A 22,611-nucleotide genomic window follows, 5' to 3' on the forward strand; every position below is an offset into this window, starting at 1 on the left:
TAAAACATATGTAACCTAAAAGACAAACATTCGCCTATCCACAGCAAAAAAAAACGAATTTAGGAAACTTACCGTTACATGTTTCCTCAAGTTAGATGTTGAGTTCTTGAATGCTGAAATGTCCGTTTGTTTTGGTAGACACAGAAGACACCGCATAATGTAGCTGTTCTTTCGCACTTTTACTAAGGTAAACATGCTTTCAATATGAGGCCAGGGGTGCGGGTGTTCCTCCTCGTCTGTGTCTGCATTGCCGACGGCTAATTCTGACATTTCTGTGTTGCTATGACTGTAAAGCCAACCCGTCCCGCCGCTGAGATTGAGTATGGTAAAGTGACGAGACTGCACAACTACGTTTGATTGGTGAAACACAGTCACGTGGTAGAGCCTTAGCGGAAGTCTCTCTCTGTCAAAATAAAACATTAAAATAAGGCGTATGCGGGGGGATAAAGACAATGACGCGTAGAATACCAAAGAGGTAAAAAGAAAAGTAACGACCTCATTGTAGCCTAATGTAGCGGAGTAAGAGTACAGTTTCTTCTTCACAAATCTACTCAAGTAAAAGTAAAAAGTATAGTGATTTAAAACTACTCCTAGAAGTATAATTTTTTCAAAAACGTACTCAAGTAAATGTAACGGAGTAAATGTAACTCGTTACTACCCACCTCTGGTCACCACACATGGCTCCAGGAGAGTGCTTGCTACTGGCAGAGCTGCTTTTAAACGCCGTGCCATGAGGCGCTGGGCCGGGCTGCTATCCATGCCTTCTGTCGGGGTATTGCGCCATTGCAGGATTGCTTTCCAGGCATCTTTGCCCTCTCGCAGAGCTTTTTTGCAGAGGTTCTTTGCAATTTTGACTGCCGACTCAGCCTTCCCATTAGCTTTTGGGTGTCGTGGTGATGAAGTGACGTGCTCGAATTCCCATTCTGCAGCAAATTTTCGGAACTCACATCCGGAGAATTGGGGTCCATTATCTGAAATTACCCTATTGTTCAAGAACCTACATATCAATTATTTATAAGTCCAAACATGGATGTACTTTAAAGTATAGGCATATGAATGTGGTTGTTGAATCATATCACGGGGTCGTACCAAATGGTCTCTTTTCTATTTGTTATTTTATTAAAAAGCTTAGTCCTGCAACTTCGAAAATGTCACGGTGTTAAAACGCATCAGTCCTTCTTACGCACAATATGTTTATTTTTTGGGGGGCTGGTCTACGTGCTGATTTGAGTTTTGCGTAGTCTTTCAGGGGGAAAACAGTTGGACTGAGGTCAGGGGATGCGGAACCATGATAGTGTTGGATATCCATAGAGGTTTATGGTGATTAATATACAGCACAGAGAATATCCCCTGTATAAAACACCTGCTGGATATGTAATAGTCTACTTTTTACATATGAAATATATATTTAAATCCTTTTCTCAACAGATCAAACAAATGGATTGGAGAAGTAAGTGAACACTCTTCTCTCATCAGTATTTCGACCTCAGCTTTGCCATCTTAGATTTCTCACCAGGGCATTAAATAAGCATAATCACCTCTGACTTAATGGCATGTACTGTAGTTGATCCCTGTCCTACCACTTGTTGTGATGTATAGTAAAAAAGCACTATAGCCTGAGATTATTTTCTTGATTTCCTATTGTTTTCATATTTAATTGCAATGCACTGCATACATTTTCTTCAGCATTATTATAAAAATGTTTTTTTACCAATAATGTCTGGACCTGACATGGTTGTTGAAAATGGGCTTGTTTCAGTAACTCCATAAACTCACATGCATGAGCTCTTGTTTGCTTTATTTCAGTTCTATTTGTCTGGGCAGTAGCATGTCTTGTGTCACTGGTGTCACAGTCTTATGCCACAGGTGAGCTGTCCTCATACCTCTCTATGCATGTGTTCACATTGTGTTCACGTATTTAGACTCCCGTTTATTGACATTGAAGTAGCTTTTCCTGACATAATATCCTGACCAAATACATTCAACCAGTGTCATAATATTATCATTCTCAGTGCCTGGCTGGAACATTCTTGTGATGTTCGCCACAGGAAGCCCATATAAGGAGGGCCATATCAAGTTTGAAACGTCAGCCAGACAGTATGCTCAAGCTAGTCAACAATAAGGAAAAATACCTCTGTCTGAATATTTACCAGGCCTCTGCTATAGGGCGCCCCAAGATTTCTCAACATTTAGTTAAGGCACTGTAACTTCACAAACATTATACAGTTGTATTGTTAAGTGGTGTAAATTGTTATTATAAATGTAAAACTAAAACCTCACAATTGACACATTTTCGTCTCTTATTGTAATGAGCTGCCTGATAAGTCTCCAAATGCTCTGTTAAAGTAAACCCTCTTCCCCCTGTTGGTGTGAATACATCTCTCTCTTCTACAGCTCAGAACGACTTGTCTTTGTGTCTCACCTGCAATGATGAGAGGTGTCCAGACATGAAAACCATTTACAACTCAATGACAAATGACAAACTGTGGACGCAAAGTACTGCAATGTCTGCCCTTCTTGACTGTTCCCTGACCTCGTTTCCCTCTTCTGGGAAGTGTGTGCCGTGTGTTGAGGACCGCAAGGTCAACATTGTGTGCCCTGACATGCCCAAGGATCTCAAACTGGACCTGGAGGACAGTGATGGCAACTTATTTTCCAACACTGAAGCCAGTGAGTACCACTTTGAGATGGTTTAGGATGACATTGGGGACAGAACCATCACCATATTTAGGTGACACTGAATGTCTAATGCATGGTGCTGTTATAATTAAGCAATAAGGCCAGAGGGGGTTTGGTATATGGCCAATATACCACGGCTGAGGCATACCTAAGAGCTGTTCTTATATAAAACCCTTAGCCATGGTATATTGGCTATGTACCACAAACCTCGAGGTGTCTTACTGTTATCAACGTAATTAGAGCAGTAAAAATAAATGTTTTGTCATACACATGGTATACAGTCTGATATACCACTGCTGTCAGCCAATCAGCATTCAGGGATCAAACCACCCAGTTTATAATAAGCATGTATGACCCCCTAATAATGTCTTAATATGTGCCATCTGCACAACAGGTCGCTCCTTTAAGCTTTCTTTACTTTCATTTCAGCATGCCCTAGACTGAAGGCAGCTGGACCTGTTGGTCAAGCTGGACACAACAGTAAGTTCAGTGTGTGAGTTTACTATTAAGAAAACAAATGTATATAGTGCACTTATTAGTTTAATTATTACTATAATCATATTGTAACAAGTATTGTAATTAACCATTGGTACACTGTACTTACATTGTACTAAGGGTTAGGGCTAAGGTTAGCACATGGTGTAGCAATTTAGTGTCTCAAACCAGTCATTCCTATGAGCATTTCCTAGCTGATCCAGCCCTCTGTTTTTTTTACATTTTAGTCATTTAGCAGACGCTCTTATCCAGAGCGACTTACAGTTAGTGAGTGCATACATTTTTCATACTGGCCCCCCGTGGGAATCGAACCCACAACCCTGGCATTGCAAGGGCCATGCTTTACCAACTAAGCTACAGGAGGCCTACATACCTCTAGACTTATTCCACATTTTGTTGTTACAGCCTGAATTCAAAATGGATAAAAAATATATATATATATATATACAGTGGGGAGAACAAGTATTTGATACACTGCCGATTTTGCAGGTTTTCCTACTTACAAAGCATGTAGAGGTCTGTAATTTTTATCATAGGTACACTTCAACTGTGAGAGACGGAATCTAAAACAAAAATCCAGAAAATCACATTGTATGATTTTTAAGTAATTAATTTGCATTTTATTGCATGACATAAGTATTTGATACATCAGAAAAGCAGAACTTAATATTTGGTACAGAAACCTTTGTTTGCAATTACAGAGATCGTACTTTTCCTGTAGGTCTTGACCAGGTTTGCACACACTACAGCAGGGATTTTGGCCCACTCCTCCATACCTTCTCCAGATCCTTCAGGTTTCGGGGCTGTCGCTGGGCAATACGGACTTTCAGCTCCCTCCAAAGATGTTCTATTGGGTTCAGGTCTGGAGACTGGCTAGGCCACTCCAGGACCTTGAGATGCTTCTTACGGTGCCACTCCTTAGTTGCCCTGGCAGTGTGTTTCGGGTCGTTGTCATGCTGGAAGACCCAGCCACGACCCATCTTCAATGCTCTTACTGAGGGAAGGAGGTTGTTGGCCAAGATCTCGTGATACATGGCCCCATCCATCCTCCCTCAATACGGTGCAGTCGTCCTGTCCCCTTTGCAGAAAAGGATCCCCAAAGAATGATGTTTCCACCTCCATGCTTCACGGTTGGGATGGTGTTCTTGGGGTTGTACTCATCCTTCTTCTTCCTCCAAACACGGCGAGTGGAGTATAGACCAAAAAGCTCTATTATTGTCTCATCAGACCACATGACCTTCTCCCATTCCTCCTCTGGATCATCCAGATGGTCATTGGCAAACTTCAGACGGGCCTGGACATGCACTGGCTTGAGCAGGGGGACCTTGCGTGCACTGCAGGATTTTAATCCATGACGGCGTAGTGTGTTACTAATGGTTTTCTTTGAGACTGTGGTCCCATCTCTCTTCAGGTCATTGACCAGGTCCTGCCGTGTAGTTCTGGGCTGATCCCTCACCTTCCTCATGATCATTGATGCCCCACGAGGTGAGATCTTGCATGGAGCCCCAGACCGAGGGTGATTGACCGTCAACTTGAACTTCTTCCATTTTCTAATAATTGCGCCAACAGTTGTTGCCTTCTCACCAAGCTGCTTGCCTATTGTCCTGTAGCCCATCCCAGCCTTGTACAGGTCTAAAATTGTATCCCTGATGTCCTTACACAGCTCTCTGGTCTTGGCCATTGTGTAGAGGTTGGAGTCTGTTTGATTGAGTGTGTGGACAGGTGTCTTTTATACAGGTAACGAGTTCAAACAGGTGCAGTTAATACAGGTAATGAGTGGAGAACAGGAGGGCTTCTTAAAGAAAAACTAACAGGTCTGTGAGAGCCGGAATTCTTACTGGTTGGTAGGTGATCAAATACTTACAGTGGGGAAAAAAAGTATTTAGTCAGCCACCAATTGTGCAAGTTCTCCCACTTAAAAAGATGAGAGAGGCCTGTAATTTTCATCATAGGAACACGTCAACTATGACAGACAAATTGAGATTTTTTTTCTCCAGAAAATCACATTGTAGGATTTTTAATGAATTTATTTGCAAATTATGGTGGAAAATAAGTATTTGGTCACCTACAAACAAGCAAGATTTCTGGCTCTCACAGACCTGTAACTTCTTCTTTAAGAGGCTCCTCTGTCCTCCACTCGTTACCTGTATTAATGGCACCTGTTTGAACTTGTCATCAGTATAAAAGACACCTGTCCACAACCTCAAACAGTCACACTCCAAACTCCACTATGGCCAAGACCAAAGAGCTGTCAAAGGACACCAGAAACAAAATTGTAGACCTGCACCAGGCTGGGAAGACTGAATCTGCAATAGGTAAGCAGCTTGGTTTGAAGAAATCAACTGTGGGAGCAATTATTAGGAAATGGAAGACATACAAGACCACTGATAATCTCCCTCGATCTGGGGCTCCACGCAAGATCTCACCCCGTGGGGTCAAAATGATCACAAGAACGGTGAGCAAAAATCCCAGAACCACACGGGGGGACCTAGTGAATGACCTGCAGAGAGCTGGGACCAAAGTAACAAAGCCTACCATCAGTAACACACTACGCCGCCAGGGACTCAAATCCTGCAGTGCCAGACGTGTCCCCCTGCTTAAGCCAGTACATGTCCAGGCCCGTCTGAAGTTTGCTAGAGTGCATTTGGATGATCCAGAAGAGGATTGGGAGAATGTCATATGTCATATGGTCAGATGAAACCAAAATAGAACTTGTCGTGTTTGGAGGACAAAGAATGCTGAGTTGCATCCAAAGAACACCATACCTACTGTGAAGCATGGGGGTGGAAACATCATGCTTTGGGGCTGTCTTTCTGCAAAGGGACCAGGACGACTGATCCGTGTAAAGGAAAGAATGAATGGGGCCATGTATCGTGTGATTTTGAGTGAAAACCTCCTTCCATCAGCAAGGGCATTGAAGATGAAACGTGGCTGGGTCTTTCAGCATGACAATGATCCCAAACACACCGCCCGGGCAACGAAGGAGTGCCTTCTTAAGAAGCATTTCAAGGTCCTGGAGTGGCCTAGCCAGTCTCCAGATCTCAACCCCATAGAAAATCTTTGGAGGGAGTTGAAAGTCCGTGTTGCCCAGCGACAGCCCCAAAACATCACTGCTCTAGAGGAGATCTGCATGGAGGAATGGGCCAAAATACCAGCAACAGTGTGTGAAAACCTTGTGAAGACTTACAGAAAACGTTTGACCTGTGTCATTGCCAACAAAGGGTATATAACAAAGTATTGAGAAACTTTTGTTATTGACCAAATACTTATTTTCCACCATAATTTGCAAATAAATTCATTAAAAATCCTACAATGTGATTTTCTGGATTTTTTTTTCTCATTTTGTCTGTCATAGTTGACGTGTACCTATGATGAAAATTACAGGCCTCTCTCATCTTTTTAAGTGGGAGAACTTGCACAATTGGTGGCTGACTAAATACTTTTTTCCCCCACTGTATGTCATGCAATAAAATGCAAATTAATTACTTAAAAATCATACAATGTGATTTTCTGGATTTTTGTTTTAGATTCCGTCTCTCACAGTTGAAGTGTACCTATGATAAAAATTACAGACCTCTACATGCTTTGTAAATAGGAAAACCTGCAAAATCGGCAGTGTATCAAATACTTGTTCTCCCCACTGTATATCTCACCCATTTACACACAATATCCCATAATGACAAGGTTAAAACATGTTTAATATATGTTTTGTATTGAAAATGAAATGTATTGAAAATGAAATGCAGAAATATCTCATTTACCTAATTATTCACACCCCTGAGTCAATACATGTTAGAAGCACCTTTGGCAGCGATTACAGCTGTGAGTCTTTCTAGGTAAGTCTCTAAGAATTTTGCACACCAGGATTGTACAATATTTACACATTATTATATTTAAAATTATTCAAGCTCTGTTAAGTTGGTTGTTGATCATTGTTGACCGACATTTTCAAGTCTTGCCATCGTTTTTCAAGGCAATTTAATTCAAAACTGTAACTAGGCCACTCAGGAACATTAAATGTTATCTTCGTAAGCAACTCCAGTGTATATTTTGCCTTGTGTTTTAGGTTATTGTCCTGCTGAAAGGTGAATTTGTCTTCCAGTGTCTGTTGGAAAGCAGACTGAACCAGGTTTTCTTCTAGGATTTTGCATGTGCTTAGCTCTATTCCGTTTCTTTTAATAAAAGAAAAACTCCCTAGTCCTTGCCGTGATAAGTGTTAACTCAAAATGATACAACGACTAGGTTCCAGTTGAACAACGTTTACTTCACCGTATTTCCACAGTACACAGTTGCCATTGCACTCAGGCCAGGTCCATCTCCCGTGAGACTACTGCTCAGGCGTGCTAATAACAGAGTGATCGCACCGTAATAACAGAAATATAGGGATACTTAAAACATGAACTTAACAATAAGCATGCCCATAACATGATGCAGCCGCCACCATGCTTGAAAATATGATAAGTGGTACTCAGTGATTGTGTTATGTTGGATTTTCCCCAAACATAACGCTTTGTATTCAGGACATAAAGTTAATTTCTTTGCCAAATTTTTTGCAGTTTTACTTTAGTGCCTTATTGCAAACAGATGCATATTCTGTACAGGCTCCTTCTTTTCATGCTGTCATTTAGGTTAGTATTGTGGAGTAACTACAATGTTGTTGATCCATCCTCTGTTTTCTCCTATCACATCCATTGAACTATGTAACTGTTTTAAAGTCACCATTGGCCTCATGGTGAAATCCCTGTGAGGTTTCCTTCCTCTCCGGCAACTGAGTTAGGAAGGTAATTCACTGCTCGACTAATCGACCTCACAGAAAATGGTGTGTGTGGGGTACAGAGATGAGGTAGTCATTCAAAAATCATGTTAAACACTATTGCACACAGTCCATGCAATTTATGTGACTTGTTAAGCACATTTTTACTCCTGAACTTATTGAAGCTTGCCATGACAAAGGGGTTGAATTCTTATTGACTCAAGACATTTCATTTACATTACATTTACGTCATTTAGCAGACGCTCTTATCCAGAGCGACTTACAAATTGGTGCATTCACCTTATAGCCAGTGGGATAACCACTTTACAATGTTTTCTTTTTTTTTTTGGGGGGGGGGGGATAGAAGCATTACTTTATCCTATCCCAGGTATTCCTTAAAGAGGTGGGGTTTCAAATATCTCCGGAGCTTGTTCCACCATTGGGGTGCCAGAGCAGCGAACAGTTTTGACTGGGCTGAGCGGGAACTGTGCTTCCACAGAGGTAGGGGAGCCAGCAGGCCAGAGGTGGATGAACGCAATGCCCTTGTTTGGGTGTAGGGACTGATCAGAGCCTGAAGGTACGGAGGTGCTGTTCTCCTCACAGCTCCGTAGGCATGCACCATGGTCTTGTAGCAGATGCGAGCTTCAACTGGAAGCCAGTGGAGTGTGCGGAGGAGCGGGGTGACGTGAGAGAACTTGGGAAGGTTGAACACCAGACGGGCTGCGGCATTCTGGATGAGTTGTAGGGGTTTAATGGCACAGGCAGGGAGCCCAGCCAACTGCGAGTTGCAGTAATCCAGACGGGAGATGACAAGTGCCTGGATTATGACCTGTGCCGCTTCCTGTGTAAGGCATTTCAGCTTTTAATTTTTTATTGATTTGTAACCATTTCTAAAAACATAATTCCCCTTTGATATTATGGGGTATTGTGTGTAGGCAAGTGGCTGTAACACAACAAAAAACTGGAAAAAGTCAATGGGTGTGAATACTTTCTGAAGGTACTGTATGTAATCATTCCTATACTGTCATTACAGATTGCTCTAGCATTGTTTCAACTAATAATTCCTGTACTGTCATTACAGATTGCTCCAGCATTGTTTCAATTCAATATTCAAACTGTATTTCAAAGAAAACATGTCTTATGGTTATTTTCCATTACAAGAGGAAATTCTATAACACAGAGATCAGCAGTCTGGGTGTTCTAAGTGTGTTTGTCTTTAACAGGTGGAGACGGGGGTCTTGCTGGGCGTCCTGGTGAGTACAGAAACCCACAGAACAGCAATGCTCAGCTCAATAGCTTCAGCGTGTGCACCGAGAATAAAGATACCAACTCTGAATACTTGGTTGAATTTCATAGAGGAAATTCTGCAAATCAAATCTGAAGATCAGCAATGGGTAGTATTGTATATCAGAGCGTTAGATGATGATGATTTGTTTTCTTTGTGCCTAACTGATCTCCCTGTCCTCCTCTCCCACACACAGATACAAATGCCTCCACTTTGATCCCTGATGGCACTGGGGGCATATACAAAGGAGCAACCACCGCTATTGTCATGTCAGCAGCTGCCTTCATCTTCTTGAACATTTTTTATTAGTACAGAAGCCGGACCAAATCAAATAAGCAGACAGGGGGCGGGGGTGATACAGGGTTTACTGGCTCAACACATGTCCCTCTCTATAAGAGAACACAGGTTTAACACTCATGTTTTGCTGGGTTTTATACATTTTTACATTTTTACATTGTCGTATCGGGTGAATGGTGGCAATTATTGCTGATAAACAAAGGAGTCCGCTCATACTGAACTTTGATCATAAGGTTTATTCAGATCACAAGCTTTCAGCATAAGTTACAGGTGACATGACATCCGGAGAGCAACGCCTCAGAATGGCCGCTCTGACTTCTTCTTCGTTTAGCCCCTACTTATAAACAATGCAAAAAGATGGGTGGCTCCCTCTTCTGGCCAATCACCAGTCTCCCCTGTCTACAACACACTTCCTGTCTGTTGTATGTGACGTTACACTAAAACATTCCCTCTTGATACTAAAATTAACGTCCTCTCTGGTTCCACTTAAAACATTAACAACGTCATAATCTTCATACACGACATTTCCCCCCTTCGAGACTAAACAGTCTCGAAAACAAACAGAATAGGATTATGACAAGTGACAATTTATCTTATTGATTATCTTTAACATTAAACCAAAAAACATTATTCTCTAGAGTGTATATACCTTTCTATGAAATATGCATAACTGTTTATGAAGTGTGAATACATTACTATGAACAAATCTTTATGGAGTGTAAGAGCGAAAAACTGTCCGGCAACCTTCGTTCCAAATCCATCCATCAATCAAGACAGTAAAATTCTCTCACGGTCCCTCTGCCCCAGGCAACCACCTCGGTACTCCAGATAAACTCATAAACAATGTAAATGCATTTGAAACTATGATGCAATTAAATACACATGTAAGCCCCTGCAAACAAAATCCTATCCAAAAAATATCCACTCTAAGGCTGGTCAACCCATTGGACCCTACAGTGGACCTCTCCCTGCCTAGACTCCCTGTCCCTAAGCATCACCGAAATAAACAAAAACATCTTCCCCACATGTATTCAATAACATCAAATATCATTCTACAAAAATTAACACGTAAGAGTATGACACAAATTATGTATTACACATGTCTATATTTCATTGCAGACACTGGAATGTAGTCCACTACACTTCATCTCCCCGTAGTTTCGACTTCCAATGGATTGTTGATGATGGAATCGGAATCTCTCCACACCTTTCTTGTTTCATCTCCTCCAGTCATATTGTCCCTTCATATTGTCCTTGTTTGAGTATTTCAATCTCCACATGTTCCCCCAAATGCTTCTGGAAGAAAAGAAAAGAAAAGACCAAACAGTATCTTTTGCAAAACAACACTTTCAAATTGAACATCAATATCAACTAAGAATATAAAAATGATATATAAATGATGTATGAATCACATTAACCATTTCCCCCCTTTGATTCATAAAATCATACCAAAATCACCCTAATATTGAAGAATTTTTTTTGTTTTTTTTAAATGATCAAATCATCAAAAATGATATTTATCCATTCAGTTCCACTTGTCCATCTTCATCCAGATCAGGAACAGTCAACAACGGCATCTGAGTGTTGTCTCCAGGCATCACTCTCCAACCTATCTCAATATCATAGCTTTCTCAAAGGTCAGTAACAAATTACAAACCTCACACACAGTGCTATCAAAGCTGCAACTAAAATCTGAACCATCACTGCCCCTACTGGGCCTACCTGATCTTGCAACCAAGTCTTCGCTGACCTCCAGCTCCTTCAGATATACCAAATGCATCCCTTATATTCTTCAATGCATATATAACCCTAGTGATAATATCTGAACTATCTGGACTCAAAGTATAACTAACATTATCAATAGGATCTTCCCAAATGTTACACCATACCATGGAAAAAGTCCCCCCTTCTCCCTTAGATTTATCCTTCAATGATAGGCTTGAAGACTATGACATGTCTCCATGTCTCTTTTCATCCAATTTCAAACCTAGCTTTATCTGTGTCCGGTGGTACCCCTCTTTTAATGGTAGAAACCTCATATGGAAGCTTCAACGTTGACATGTAAGAACATCCTATCCATCCATAGGGTAAGAATATATACGCTTTATCACCACAAACCCTCAAAATAGCTCTAAAATTCCCCATAGTCCCATTGTCAGGCAAAAGCTAATCTTTTAACCATCAAAGTCCTGCTGTTCTTACTACCTGGTACATAAAAAGTTACATTATATTTGTCCTCTCTAACCTTATGTTCGTGCTTATCCAAAGTCATCATATAATTATCACAATCTGATATTCCCATGAACATACCCTTTACATCATGTTTTTTTTTTTTTTTTTTTTTTTTTTTGGGGGGGGGATGGATCAGCTTAATATTGCTGATAGATTGTATCTTCTATCAATGTAATTGTCTGCATCACTTCCAATCCCCCATGTTTTTTTTATTTTTTATATATATATTACCCTTTATTACTTTTCAACCCCACCATCCTTTCCCTACTTGGAGTAAATTAGTGAACAACAACGCCCAGGCCTCTACTTCCGGTCTATACTTACTATCTACACCTTATGGACAGAGTTAATTTTACAATAATTCTATATATATATATATATATATATATTTATTAATTTTTTTGCTCCTGAACTTCTTCTACTCTCAACCTCTCCGATCATTTTCATGATGTCCATCCGGTTTGCTTCTAAATGCCATATATTTCTAACTGTGCTCTTTCCCAAAAGCTCCCAACATACAACCTATATACTTATTATGGACACAGTATGCTTACATTATTAGCTATCTTTGTTATTATTTGTTGTTATTTGTTATTAGTCCCATCCTTCAACTCTATTCAATACCTCCCATCTATCTCTTAACACCATCCATATAGGATTTCTATTTGCCATATATATTTCAACCGTACTGTGATGTTTTACAAAAGTTCTGAACCTTTCTATTCTCATTGCTTCTACAGATTGTGAATTAAAAATAATTTTTTTTGCTAAAAGTATTATTATATTATTGATTGATTGACTTTGACTTTTCAGATCACCCAGTAATGCTATCTGCAAGGTTAGTTCCAGGTAAATATTGCAATCCTTTAGCCATTCCTGGACCTGTGTCCAAAAACAAGCTACAAATGGACAGAACCAAAACAAATGATCTAATGATTCTATCTCTTCACAGCAAAATCTGCAGAGCTGGGAAGATTGTATCCCCCATATAAATAACATTCTATTGGTAGCGAGAATTTTATATAATAATTTAAATTGAAAGATTCTAATTTTTGAATCCGGTGTCGTTTTGCGTGTCAGTTCATAAACACTATGCCATGGGATCGGTACGTCAAAGATCTCTTCCCAACTATTTTGCAATCTATATGGGACGGCTGTCAATCCTTTGGTCCTTAAGTGAAACTGATATACTTTTTTATTTATCACAGTTTTCCTTAACCAATTATGTTCTTTAATGCAAGGCCGACAGACAAGTTCCTTACTTTCTCCCCCTTCAACTTTCCTCTTCCACTTTTGCGGTAAGGCTGCAATTATTTGGTTGTAATTTTGGGTAGAGCAGACATTTCCATGTGTTTTTGTTAGCTGCATGTGCGACATAACTCCACCAGTCCTACCGATGATATCATTTACGAAGATTATACCTTTTTTAAACATTCTGTCAAAAAATAAAGGTTTTTTGTCAATTAGTATATTTGAATTTAACCACAATATTTGTTGCATTATTTGTTCTGTCGTTTCTGGAGGATTAAATTGAAATTGCAACCAACTTTCTATGGCTTGTTTTAGAAATAGTGACATTTGGGAGATTATTTCCTTTTCAAATAACTGAAAGTGAGAGGTTGTAATCTGAATAAAGGGAAAAAGGCCTTTCTTGAACAGTGGGTGAGACAATCTTACTAATTTGCTTGAGAACCAGTTCGGATTTAAGTATAACTTTTGGATGACTGAATATTTTAGTGATAGGTCTAATGCTTTAATATTTAATAATTTCTGTCCTCCGAATTCATATTCATTATATAAATATGCTCTTTTAATTTTGTCTGGCTTGCCGTTCCAAATAAAATTGAATATTTTTTTCCCATATAATTTAAAAAACTGTTTGCTAGGCGTAGGCAAGACCATAAGCAAATAGGTAAACTGGGATAATACTAAAGAGTTAATCAGGGTGATTTTTCCACAAATTGACAGGTATTTTCCTTTCCATGGTAGTAAGATCTTATCTATTTTTGCTAACTTTCTATTAAAATGTATTGAAGTGAGATCATTTATTTCCTTTGGGATATGTATTCCGAGTATATCCACATCACCATCAGACCATTTTATTGGTAAACTACATGGTAATGTAAAAATTGTATTTTTTAGTGATCCAATACGTAATATAGTACATTTGTCATAATTTGGTTTTAATCCAGAGAGGTTAGAAAATGTATCTAGATCCTCTATGAGGCTGTGGAGGGATTCTAGTTGTGGATCTAAAAGAAAACATGAATCATCTGCGTACAATGACACCTTTGTTTTTAAGCCCTGTATTTCTAATCCTCTGATATTATTATTGGATCTGATTTTAATAGCTAACATCTCGATGGCCACAATAAATAGATATGCCGATAGTGGACAACCTTGTTTCACTCCTCTTGACAGTTTGAAACTTTCTGAGAAATAGCCATTATTTACTATTTTACACCTAGGGTTACTATACATGATTTTGACCCATTTTATAAGAGATTCTCCAAAATTGAAATGCTCCAGGCATTTATATATAAATTCCAGTCGAACTTTATCAAATGCTTTTTCGAAGTCTGCTATGAATAGCAGGCCTGGTTTCCCATATTTTCCATAGTGTTCTATTGTTTCCAATACTTGCCTTATATTATCTCCAATGTATCTTCCATGTAAAAAACCTGTCTGATTAGAATGAATAATATCTGACAATACCTTTTTAATTCTATGCGCTATACATTTTGCTAGGATTTTTGCATCACAACACTGAAGTGTAAGGGGCCTCCAATTTTGTAAATGGACTGGATCTTTATATTTTCCACTTGTATCCTGTTTCAGTAATAATGAGATCAGACCTTCTTCTTGAGTGTCAGATAATCTACCATTTACATAGGAGTGGTTAAAACATGCTAATAACGGTCCTCTTAGTATATCAAAAAAGGTTTGGTATACCTCGATTGGTATGCCATCCAACCCTGGAGTTTTCCCGGACTTAAAGTCTTTAATTGCATCCAGAAGTTCCTCCTCTGTAATTTCACCTTCACATGAGTCTTTCTGTGTGGCTGTTAATTTGACATTATCAATAGAAAAAAAATCTCTACAATTAGCTTCAGTTAGAGGAGATGGAGGCGACTGAAAAGAAAACATATGCTTAAAATACTTTGTTTCTTCCTTCAAAATATCATTAGGTGAATTATGGGTGACTCCGTCAATTGTAACCAGTTTCATTAAGTTCTTTTTGGTAGCATTCCTATGTTGAAGATTAAAAAAGAATTTTGTGCATTTTTCCCCATATTCCATCCAGTTTGCTTTATTTTTATAATATATTACACTTGATCTTTCTTGAATAAGTTTTTCCATTTCTTTTTGTTTTTCCTCTAATTTATTCTGAGCCTCTATGTTACAGTTTTTATTGCCATCTATCTGTTCTGTTAGACTTTCTATTTCCTTTTCTTAGTATAAACTCTTTTGACCTAAATTGCTTTTGTTTTCGAGATGAGTACTGAATTGCATGGCCTCTAAAGGCACATTTAAAGGTGTCCCATACAATAAGGGGATTCGCTGTACCTATGTTATGTTGGAAAAAGTCGGTTATAAATTCCTTTGTTCTAATTATAAATAAATTATAATCTAATAGGCTTTGATTAAATTTCCAATATCCTCGCCCACGTGGAAATTCAGTCAGAGTAATGTATATGCCTATTATATGATGGTCCGACCGCATTCTGTCCCCTATCAACACTTTTTTAAACTTTTGGTGCCAACGAGAATGAGATAAGAAAGAAGTCAAGACGACTAGCTTGATTCAGTCTCCACCATGTATATCTCACTAGATCAGCATATTTAAGCCTCCATATATCTACTAGTTCTAATGTATCCATGACATTCACAATTTCCTTAAGAGCATGTGGGTGATTGTTTGTGGTGTGATTTCCTTTTCGGTCCATTGAGCTATTTAAAACAGTATTATAATCCCCCACCATAATAATATTGTCTTGAGTTGCTTGCAGGCTTGATAATTTATTATATATATTGTCAAAGAATTGTGGATCATCATTATTTGGTCCGTAAAGGTTAATGAGCCATATCTGTTTATGGTCCAATACCATATTTAAAATAATCCATCTACCTTGCGTATCTATTTGGACAATTTGCACATTCGGATCGAAATTACTATTAATTAATATCATCACCCCTTTTGAATTTCTTTGCCCATGGGAGAAGTATATTTCCCCCCCCCCATTCTTTTTTCCACGCTACTTCATCTCGAATTGTTGAATGAGTTTCCTGTATACAATAGATATTATATTCCTTCTCTTTGAGCCATGTAAATATTGTTCTTCTTTTGTTATTATCAGCTAAGCCATTACAATTATAACTGGCTATACTTATTTCACCATACACCATAATGAGATACAAGTTTCAAGTCTATTTATCATTATATATGTTTGTAAATTTACCAATAAAAAATAGCGTAATGATTGAGTGTCCATATAGCTGTACCGTGATATTTGCATTGCTACGGAGTAACCCTTCAATTGTTCTCCACTAATTCCCCCGCTAAAGCCCCTCCCCATCCCAAGTTCAGCCGTCATCCCAGTGATCAGCATCCCACCCACGTCCCTCCGTATCCCTAAGGCCCCGAGAGGCCAGGACCCATCCATCGAAAACAGCACACAGTGCCACCCACAAAACAGAAGCAGGTTAACCGCCAAAAGCATTTCCAATACTTTCACCTCTATATATATATATCTATATAACTATTTTTTTATTTTTTATTATGCATATCCTATTTTCCATCATTATCAATTAATATGCGTAACTCAAAAACATTTTTATTTTATTTTAATCCGTCATTTAATTCAATTCATTATACTTCGCCAACATATATTTAATGTATAAATTCAATAGGTCACAAAACAAGTTTCATCTTTAACCATCGCCGTTTAAACTAGAATACTCATGTTAAAATCTCTCCTCTTTTGTCTGTGTCCATTTCCCCCTTGCAGGGTAATGCCAAATGGGACCTATGACCTGTACCCACCATTTTGTTTTGTAGGCTTAGCACAACCGCATGTCGTAGTTTTAGCCCCGTAAAATCAAGCACATGCGCACATCCATTCAAAAATACCTTTTCACCGTGAAAGGAAGATTCTCTACTCTCTCTCCCCAAACAGATAGAATAACACTCCAGCTGTAACTCCCGTTTCCCCCTTATAGTCAAACAACATTTAACAGCGCTCACAAAACATATAACCTGACTTACACACAGAGACAAATTTAAGAGACTTTAATCCATCGCAATGGAGTCTCTAAGGATACGTTAGCATGTAGCACACAACACAATTAGCATTTAGCATTAGCCTCTAGCTAACTGCGGCCTACCCAGCCCTAAGTAACCTGCACTGCCCTATCAATTTTAAACATATTTATCCTACCGTTTTTGCTACCGGGACTAATGACCATTACACCGAGAAATCAGACCCAATCAAACACCCCGTCGGACGAGAGTCAAATCATAATCACAATCAGATAAACCTCCTTAATCCGAGCTCTCTTTAAAAAGAAAAAACCCACCGTCCACCCATTCTATCGTGTAAACGGATTGCCGGCCCAACATCTAAAATGGCCCCCCCTGGAGGTCTTAAAGCGGTACAGTGCCCTAAAGAATGCGCATATCTGCCTTAATCGTCACTTCAATACTTAAATCCTACCGTTTAATGCTCTACATTCCAATTATCTGCCGTTTCAATGGAATAACATTTTAGCAGACTCTAGTCGACCGCAATAACGCCACCCGAGGCAAGGTCGGAATGGTACATCTCTCCAGTGTACACAAGTCGTATCCAATCTAACAAACTTCGAAGCGGTAAGAAACACTCACCATTTTTTTTGGCCATGCTTCAAAGGGAGTTAGCCTGGCGGTTGACTGAAACAAGGAAGAGACGCAAACCCAGCCCCACGTTGGGCGCCATTATGTCGTATCTGATGAATGGTGGTCATTATTGCTGTCAACAAAGAGTCCGTTTTATGCTGCATCGTGTTAGAGGCTTTTATTAAAATTACGAGGTTACAGCATAAATGACAGGTGACATGACACCCGGAGAACGGCTCCCCCGATTGCCATGGCCGTTCTGACGTCTTCCTCGCCTAACCCCCTTATTTATAAACAATGAAACTCCCTCTTCTGGCCAATCCCCAGTCTCCCCTGTCTACAAGACACTTCCGGTCTGTTGTATTTGGCGTCACACCCAAAACATTCCCTCTTGCTACTAACACAAACAACATTCCATTTCTTCATGAAAAACATTTAACAAAGGCATAATCTTCAGATACTATAGTTTCTAAAATGATCATTCCACTCTGACATTATGGGGTATTGTGTGTAAATCAGGTTTACAAAATCGACATTTTATCCCTTTAAAATTCAGGCTGTAACGCAACAAAATGTGGAAAAATTCAAGGGCAACGTGTGTATATATATATATATATATATATATATATATATATATATATATATATATATATATATATATATATCCCAACACTTTAACATGATTGCTTAAAATCGACCCACGGACTCATAGGTCGTTCTTTTTTCTTATTATTTGATCAATTAACTGATCAACTGTTTCAACATTCTGTCCTCCCTGCATGTGTATGTGTTGTTACACTTTACTTTACAGTGCCCTTATTGCTGTTGAATTATTATTATAATCGCAGTATAACAAGTATTGTAATAATCCATTGTTACACTGTACCCACATTGCACTTAGGGAAAAGGTTAAGGCTAGGGCTATAGTTAGAGCTAAGGTTACCGCTGTAAGTACATCGTAACAATGAGTAAATACAATACTTACACTGTAATTGTAACACGCGGGATATGAACCCGGGTCTACCACGGGAGAAACCAATGTCTTGACCATTAAAACAAGAGGGAATTCCCTATTGGCCCGAGGGGGCGCAGGTGGGGCTACCCATTACGTGACAATAAGCAACAATGACCGACTCATGTCCGCTACATACTGTAGGTACATGAGTAGTAACACAGTATTAAGGGCACTGTAATGTAAAGTGTTGCCGTAATGTAAACTCCACTGTCAATTCATTCTTTTTTTGTTTTCCTCCATAGAGCCAATTGTCTTGACCATCTTTTTCGTCATCGGAGCTGGCTTCATCATCCTAACAATGTAGAAATGTGTGTGACACCCTCCAAAACTTTGTGTGTCAGGTTTGAGGACGGGATGCACTAGGGTAGACAAACAGTTCCCATTTAGTCTTATAGGTCCAATGCAGCCTTTAAGTGTTATTGAGATTTTATAATAATAATATGCCATTTAGCAGACGCTTTTATCCAAAGCGACTTACAGTCATGCGTGCATACATTTTTGTTTTGTTTTTGGGTGGTCCCGGGGATCGAACCCACTACCTTAGCGTTACAAGCGCCGTGCTCTACCAGCTGAGCTACAGAGGACCACGTATATAGTGTATTTGTAGTGGTAGAAAAGAAAGCATGATTGCAACTTTTCTGCCTGACAAAATTAGGTATAAATGCAATTCTTAGGAATTCAGCCTTCTCTGTGTTGCTCTCCAAATGCTGTCTCTCACTCGCTCTCTGATCATGCCTAGATTACAAATGCTATGTTAATGCCTTAATGTCAATGTTGCCTTGTAACTTAAGATGTATGCCTTGTATGTGAATTACAATGTAATTAAATCTATTTGCCTTGGACAGACAATTCTCAGACCTTTCTTGATAGTTTATTCCTGTAACTCTTTAATAGTCCTGCTTGCATATTGCTCAATCATATTTATGGAGTCAGATAAAAAATGTAATAGACTTTGTTCATATTAATTGCATAGTCTTATCACAAGTCGCATGTGAGGTATATATAATATGCATATGATAAATTACTTCACTACACTTAACCCCAGAATTGCTCCAGGGGTGTTGTGCTGTGGCCGACTATGTGCTCCTTTGAAGTGTACTATGTGTTTGTGTGATGTCTGTGGGGTACGGAGCAGAGCAAAAAAGACACACATATGTAGAGACATGGGTTGGGAACCTTGTATGATTAAGCACAAAGGTGACATGGTACATATGCCCATTGAACCGACGGAATAACGTGCCAGAAGACTGAATCACCCAAAACGTTTTCAACTGGGACCGAAATTATATTTTTTGTAAAACTGATTTGCAGTATATTTACAGGAACAAATGACCATGTGCAGTGGCGTCAGTTAAGCTAAACCTACGGTATGTCAACGTGTGTGGGGGTTGAAGCTCATTTACTGCATTTCTACACAGTTTAAAAACTCAAAAATGCTATTTGGAGATCAGCAAAAACAAAGAAAATCACCCCAGACATTAATCATCACCTCATTATTAGATTGAATGGTCTTTGGAACAGCGTTTACAATACTCAAACTCATCATAAATGGAATAATTTACTTGTGGAATGGCCCATACAGTGCAACATGAAATATATGCATAATACACGCTATCAAGTCACGACAAGGCTGACTTGATGCCGACATCAATGTGAAAAGTAACCGTATCATAAAACAGCTGACCGTGAATACAAACATTACCAGATAAATTATACACATGCTTGCATGCACTGAAATAAAAGGCATAGGCCTACATCAAAGCAGTTAAGCCTATAATCGACAAGGACGCATGAATACAAACTGACTTGACCAAAGAATGACGAAAATCACGAAATACAAAAGGAAAATCAACACATGCCTTTTTAAACCTATGGATTTCGAGTAGTCAATTTTTATCTGATTGTGCTGCATTCAGAGATGTTCCTTATAATATGTGCGCCCAGCTAATTTTTGCATTTGCCTGTCTGCATTATTTGAAAGGGAAGGGAAACATTCTGCGAATATTGAAGCATTGTATCAACAAGGTGGCTCTGAGAATATTGAAACATTATATCAAAGAACAGAAGATTGAAAAAAAAAATCAACAAGGCAGCTCCGAGAATATTGATATTGTAACATACAGCGCATTCGGAAAGTATTTAGACCCCTTGACTTTTTCCAAATGTTGTTACGTTACAGCCTTATTCTAAAATTGATTAAATTGTTTTTTTCACTCATCAATCTACACACAATACCCCATAATGACAAAGCAAAAACTGCCTTTTCAAGTTTTTTTGCAAAATAAAATAAAATGAAATATTACATTTACATAAATATTCTGACCCTTTACTCAGTACTTTGTTGAAGCACCTTTGGCAGCCATTACAGCCTCCAGTCAGTTAGCCCAACTAACCAATCATTAATGATTTGCATTACCTCAACTATCATTCGGTCACTGCATGACAATACTAATTTGTTAGAGCCTTCAATTGTTTATGGTCTTTGAACCCAAAAACATGTATTTTGGGGAAAAGCTCTAAATATGAAATTGTTCAGTTGTGTTTATTTTCATACCAATACATGACACCAAAATTGCACTAGCCAACTAGTTGAGTTAATGAAAATATAAATTAGGCCTACAGCTATCACAATCTATGTTTTAATCAGGGGTTGGCACCCAAATAATTGTCCAATCTTTCGTTCTGAACAGAACATTTTTTTTTTGGTTCCGTTCCAATGTTCCGACCAGCAAAATAAAGTTCTGAACTGGTTTGAACCAAAAAAAAGTACTGGTTTATATAGTTCCTTTCTGTTCCTTTTTAAACCTAAAATCATTAATTGTTTTACATTTAGCTCCACATGAAATTACTTCACCAATCAGTGCAGATAGAGCCGCTTGCTATGGAGCGGGGAAGCAATTTAATCTGTATAGGAAAGTCCTTCAGACACATTTTTATTTTGCTGTAATAGCAATATACATTTTGTAGGTGAGAGAGGATGGAGGAACATAGCCGCGGGAAGTAGGGGTGCTGAATTCAAATATATATAAATACAGTGCATTCGGAAAGTATTCAGACCCATTGATTTTTTCTAATTTTGTTATGTTACAGCCTTATTTTTAAATGGATTAAATTGTTTTTCTTTCTTCATCAATCTACACACAATACCCCATAATGATGAAGCAAAAACAGGTTTTAGAAATTGTTGTTAATTTATTACAAATAAAAAACTGATATCACATTTACATAAGTATTCAGACCCTTTACTCAGTACTTTGTTGAAGCACCTTTGGCAGAGATTACAGCCTTGAGTCTTCTTGGGTATGACGCTACAAATGTGGCACAACTGTATTTGGGGAGTTTCTCCCATTCTTCTCTGCAGATCCTCTCAAGCTCTGTCAGGTTGGATGGGGAGCGTCGCTGCACAGCTATTATCAGGTCTCTCCAGAGATGTTCGATCAGGTTCAAGTCCGGGCTCTGGCTGGCCCACTCAAGGACATTCAGAGTCTTGTCCCGAACCCACTCCTGCATTGTTTTGGCTATGTGTTTAGGGTCGTTGTCCTGTTGGAAGATGAACCTTCACCCCAGTCTGAAGTCCTGAGCACTCTGGAGCAGGTTTTCATCAAGGATCTCTCTGTACTTTGCTCCGTTCATCTTTCCCTCGATCCTGACTGGTCTCCCAGGGCCTGCCGCTGAAAAACATCCCTACAGCATGATGCTGCCACGACCATACTTCACCGTAGGGATGGTGCCAGGTTTCCTCCAGACGTGACGCTTGGCATTCAGGCCAAAGAGTTCAATCTTGGTTTCATCAGACCATAGAATCTTGTTTCTCATGGTCTGAGAGTTTTTAGGTGACTTTTGGCAAACTCCAAGTGGGCTGTCATGTGCCTTTTACTGAAGAGTGGCTTCCGTCTGGCCACTCTACCATAAAGGCCTGATTGGTTCAACACAATCCTGTCTAGGAGCTCTACGAACAATTCCTTCGACCTCATGGCTTG

At 39.1% G+C, this 22,611-nt stretch overlaps 1 protein-coding gene across 1 annotated transcript; it reads left to right on the forward strand.

Annotated features, from left to right (window-relative positions):
• Positions 1-386: 386 nt before the first annotated feature.
• LOC311146619 (uncharacterized protein) lies at positions 387-10,969 on the forward strand. The gene is made up of 7 exons (XM_084183149.1): positions 387-475; positions 1,429-1,450; positions 1,807-1,866; positions 2,395-2,670; positions 3,109-3,159; positions 9,151-9,180; positions 9,409-10,969. The coding sequence occupies exons 2-7, from the start codon at positions 1,438-1,440 to the stop codon at positions 9,519-9,521; spliced, it is 543 nt and encodes a 180-aa protein (XP_084039275.1). The 5' UTR covers positions 387-475; positions 1,429-1,437; the 3' UTR covers positions 9,522-10,969.
• Positions 10,970-22,611: the final 11,642 nt, after the last annotated feature.

This window comes from Coregonus lavaretus (assembly GCF_964263955.1).
Source record: "Coregonus lavaretus genome assembly, chromosome: 19".
Lineage (NCBI taxonomy): Eukaryota > Metazoa > Chordata > Actinopteri > Salmoniformes > Salmonidae > Coregonus > Coregonus lavaretus.